Below are 3,660 nucleotides of genomic sequence, written 5' to 3'. Positions count from 1 at the left end.
ACTTCTTCACACGTAAGACTTGATTGCAATCAGAAATGTAGAAGAAGTAAATGCAGTGTCAGACAACTCATTTATTATTACTATGGATAGATAGATTCATTCATTAATTAAGCAAAGAAAATTTTGAATTCAAGCTTTCTTTGGTCACCAACACCAAACCCTTTTATTTTTCCGTTACCATTATTTACCAAAAGTGACCAACAAAGAGTGGACTACTATTTTCCCAATATACCCTTTTATTAATTTCCCATTTAGAATACGTTCAAGGGTGAACAAGTTTGAATGCAGACCCAAAAATCAATAGTAGAGAATAGAGATAGAGAGAGTCTTGAGTACTGATATTTCTGTACATCTGATAACATTTAAAAAAAAAAGATGACTAATAATAAATAAATAAAAGATTGCAAAAAAAAAAAAAGAAGGAAAAAGGGAAAGGAAAGGAAAAGGTGACAAAATTTTCCGGCAGTCTATTTTTTTCTTTTCCTTGCTTTTGTACAATAAAGTGAAACGAACCAGAGATTCCCTCTGCCGGTAACATCTCCAACAACTTTTGTTTTCCAGTGAAAAATATCTGATTAGCAGCTCAATGCTTCATACTTCACCGGAATTGGCCTATTGAATCCGACCTGCGAAAGCAAGGTCCCAACTGCCGCCAGGTCGCGACAGAAAACACCTTGAAAAACTGCAGGATTGACAGTAGATGATGATATTGTAGACTTGTTATTGTTACTCTCCATTGAATCATTGCTGCTGATATTATCAGTGACCAAATTATCTACCTCAATACTATTATTGTTCAATTCAGGAGCAGGGTCCTTAGGTTTCTGTTGCACCATAACTGGGGTGTGTGCGTGTGCGTGTGCGTGTGCAGCTGCATGCAATGCAGCCTGCTTCTTCCTCTGCTTCTCAGCAGCCTCTTCATCTAAGACGGCACTCATCAAATTTGTGTAACCTTTCTGAACCAACCTATACAGCAACAAAGCTGACATCCTGGCCTTCTCCTTGATGGAATCAAGGTCTCTTTCGTCGGCCAGCTCGCACCTTTCGATGAATCCGGTAGCCTTGTCGGGTTTATGCTTTAGAGTGAGCAACACATGAGCCCTCTCCAACTCAGATCTTGAACAACCGCGCCTCACACCAATGAGAGCATAGTAATCTACATTATTCCCAGTCTCCCCTGAAGCCAGCCTCTGCTTCAGCTCTTGAATCTTCACGGCAAGGGCGCAGAGCTTCCCTGGAATTTCCCTGTACCTCACATTGCGCCGCTTCCACGCAGGGCCAGGAAGCTTCCGGTCCCTGAGAATTGAATTGTACAAAAGCTTGAGGTGTTCGAGGTCGTGGAGAGAATCCGGGAGGCAGCGAATTGCTTCGAAGAGGGAAGCTCTGGTGTCAAGGGCTGGAATGCAGGTAGGATCAAGGGCAAGGGTGCGATTGCAGTCCGCTATGGACTCCGCAATGCGGCCGGCGGCGCGGTAGGCGGAGGCTCTATGCATGTAGCATTCTGCCAGGAAGGCCTGAGGTGCAGCCCTGCGACCATCTAGAATCTTGGAGAAATGCCGAATGGCCTCCGAGTGGAGACCCGCATCAAGTGCTGCAAGGGCCGCCGCACGCCGCCGCAGCAGGAATTTGATGTGGCTGAGGAGCTGGGAAATGTGCTCGGCGTCGGTGAGAGGGGTGCGGGGTGGCGTGGCAGGTGGAGGAGGAGGCGGGTTTGTGGTGTTTGAGTCGGCGGAGAAGGGAATGCTGGATAAGGAGAAGCTGTCATCAGACCAGCAGACGCTCTGTCGTCGGAATGCGTCAGTGGCGAGGCGTTTTCCGGTCTGCAGGAGGACCATTGCGTCCTCCATTAGGCCTAAGTGGCAGCACGCTTGACCCAAAACCAAGTACCTATTCATTTCAATTTTGATCAAGAAACAATGAGTAACAAACATAAAGTTGTTCTTCAAAAAACGGATGGTACTGGAATAAGTAGTAAAAGTACTTTTCTTTTGCATTCAATTTGATTGGTTTTTTAAGAATAAAAGCTGTAAACCAATTCTAACTACTTTACTTTATTTATTTACTTTGAGTACTTACTACGCCACACACTTTACTCCCAACTTCCATCTCATCTCAAATACAAAAACAATGAAACAGAAGCGCCGCGTAGCTGTGAAATTACCTCCATTGCCCTTCCTTGTCGCAGGTTTTACAGAGTCCAGCCATGACCTTCTTCTTCAGATCGGAAACGGAGAAGCACTTGAATGTTTGGTCCCTCACGGGTTCCTCAGGGGACAGAAGCTTCACTCCTTCCCTGGAAGACCCATCAGAGGAAGAAGAGGAAACAGAACTTGAATCAGCATCACTGGCGATCTTCAAGCTGGGAATGTAGTCCTGAAGCATATCGGCGACATCCTTGTACCGCCGCAGGTACAGCAAGCACCGTGCTCTGAGGTGGAGTGCATGGTCCAGCCTCGGTGATATCGCCAGAGCAGCGTCTAGAAGGTTGAGCGCCGAGGCGATCTCGCTCTGTTCTTGCGTCGCAATGAGACTCCTTGCGTCCTTTATGTACTTGTCAACAATCTGCATCAAAAAAACACATTAATGCCCCATTTCAACAAGATTAAAACTTTGCCTCTCTTTTGATCCGATGAGTATACATTAAAAGAAGATGATTGCCTCACCTTCCGGTTGGTGAGCCACCAGTGCTTCTTTTCTGTAGCGGTAAGCGAGGGAGAGGTGACTGCCATTGTTGACGATTATGGATGTTGCTGTTGCTGTTGCTACAGATTCAATATTGGACCATCAAATTATCAAAACCCCTCTCCCGAGCTCTCTGATAATAAAGGGAGAGGAATATATAGGAAGGAGAAGAATGAGGAAGAGAGAAAAGAGGGGTTTGAGTTTTTATTTGAGAGTGGCCAAGAAGAAAGAGGATTTTAAAATCAGTATTTTTTAGTGCGTGGATTTTCATGTACATGTAAATATAAATAAAAAATAATAAATATAAGGTGAAGTTAATGATGGACATGAACTTACATTAAAAAGAGAAAAGAAATTAATGAAACTAAAATAAATAAATAAATATAAAAGGAAATTTGACAGCTTTGACTCTTATGCTAAAGCTTTCAATCCTTGAAATTCATAGCTGGCAACACACTATAAATTCTCTCTCACTCACACACCTATATGTGGCCTTGTAGCTCTATGACCCTAACGAGCTAATATTCATATTTAATTATTTCTCCTACTTTTCTTAAATTTTATTTTCATTTTTCATAATCTGCCTGCTCAAGCCTCAGCCAGTCAAGTGCACCATTCTCACTGGGTATAGCCGGTGCCCCATCACGGGTCCTTGGTCCCAACCACCGGGAAACGATAACTCCAATTTTCCCCAAAAGTAAGCATAGCTTATAAGATCATCAGCTGACCAATTTGCCCTTCACACGTTGACCAACAATTGTTTGACTAAGTTACTCCTTAGCACTTTAGTTTTTCATTTTAGGTTTCTTTTACATAACACCCATCATTGACTTTACTTACTATCATAGGTAAGATATGATTTATTATTCGGTGATTAAAATCTTATTTTATATTTAAATTAATATTAGTGAATTCTTTTTACTATTAACCTTAACCTTATGCTAAAATATATTTTTGAAGATATGCAAACAAACCATT

At 42.5% G+C, this 3,660-nt stretch overlaps 1 protein-coding gene across 1 annotated transcript; it reads right to left on the bottom strand.

Moving 5' to 3' along the window:
- Positions 1-283: 283 nt before the first annotated feature.
- LOC112695754 (uncharacterized) lies at positions 284-3,186 on the bottom strand. The gene is made up of 3 exons (XM_025748216.3): positions 2,664-3,186; positions 2,162-2,562; positions 284-1,887 (listed from the first exon to the last, which is right to left on the bottom strand). Exons 1-3 carry the CDS (start codon positions 2,727-2,729, stop codon positions 576-578), a joined length of 1,779 nt encoding a protein of 592 aa, XP_025604001.1. The 5' UTR covers positions 2,730-3,186; the 3' UTR covers positions 284-575.
- Between the last annotated feature and the right edge of the window lie 474 nt (positions 3,187-3,660).

Source organism: Arachis hypogaea, chromosome 6 (genome assembly GCF_003086295.3).
Source record: "Arachis hypogaea cultivar Tifrunner chromosome 6, arahy.Tifrunner.gnm2.J5K5, whole genome shotgun sequence".
NCBI classification, from domain to species: Eukaryota; Viridiplantae; Streptophyta; class Magnoliopsida; order Fabales; family Fabaceae; genus Arachis; species Arachis hypogaea.
This window is presented reverse-complemented; position numbering and strand designations above follow the sequence as displayed.

Coding starts and splice junctions, on each gene's coding strand:
- LOC112695754 (XM_025748216.3), bottom strand. CDS start 2,729: ATGGCAGTCACCTCTCCCTCGCTTACCGCTACAGAAAAGAAGCACTGG. Junction 2,563..2,663: donor GGTGGCTCACCAACCGGAAG/GTGAGGCAATCA, acceptor TTTTTGATGCAG/ATTGTTGACAAGTACATAAA. Junction 1,888..2,161: donor GACAAGGAAGGGCAATGGAG/GTAATTTCACAG, acceptor TGAAATGAATAG/GTACTTGGTTTTGGGTCAAG.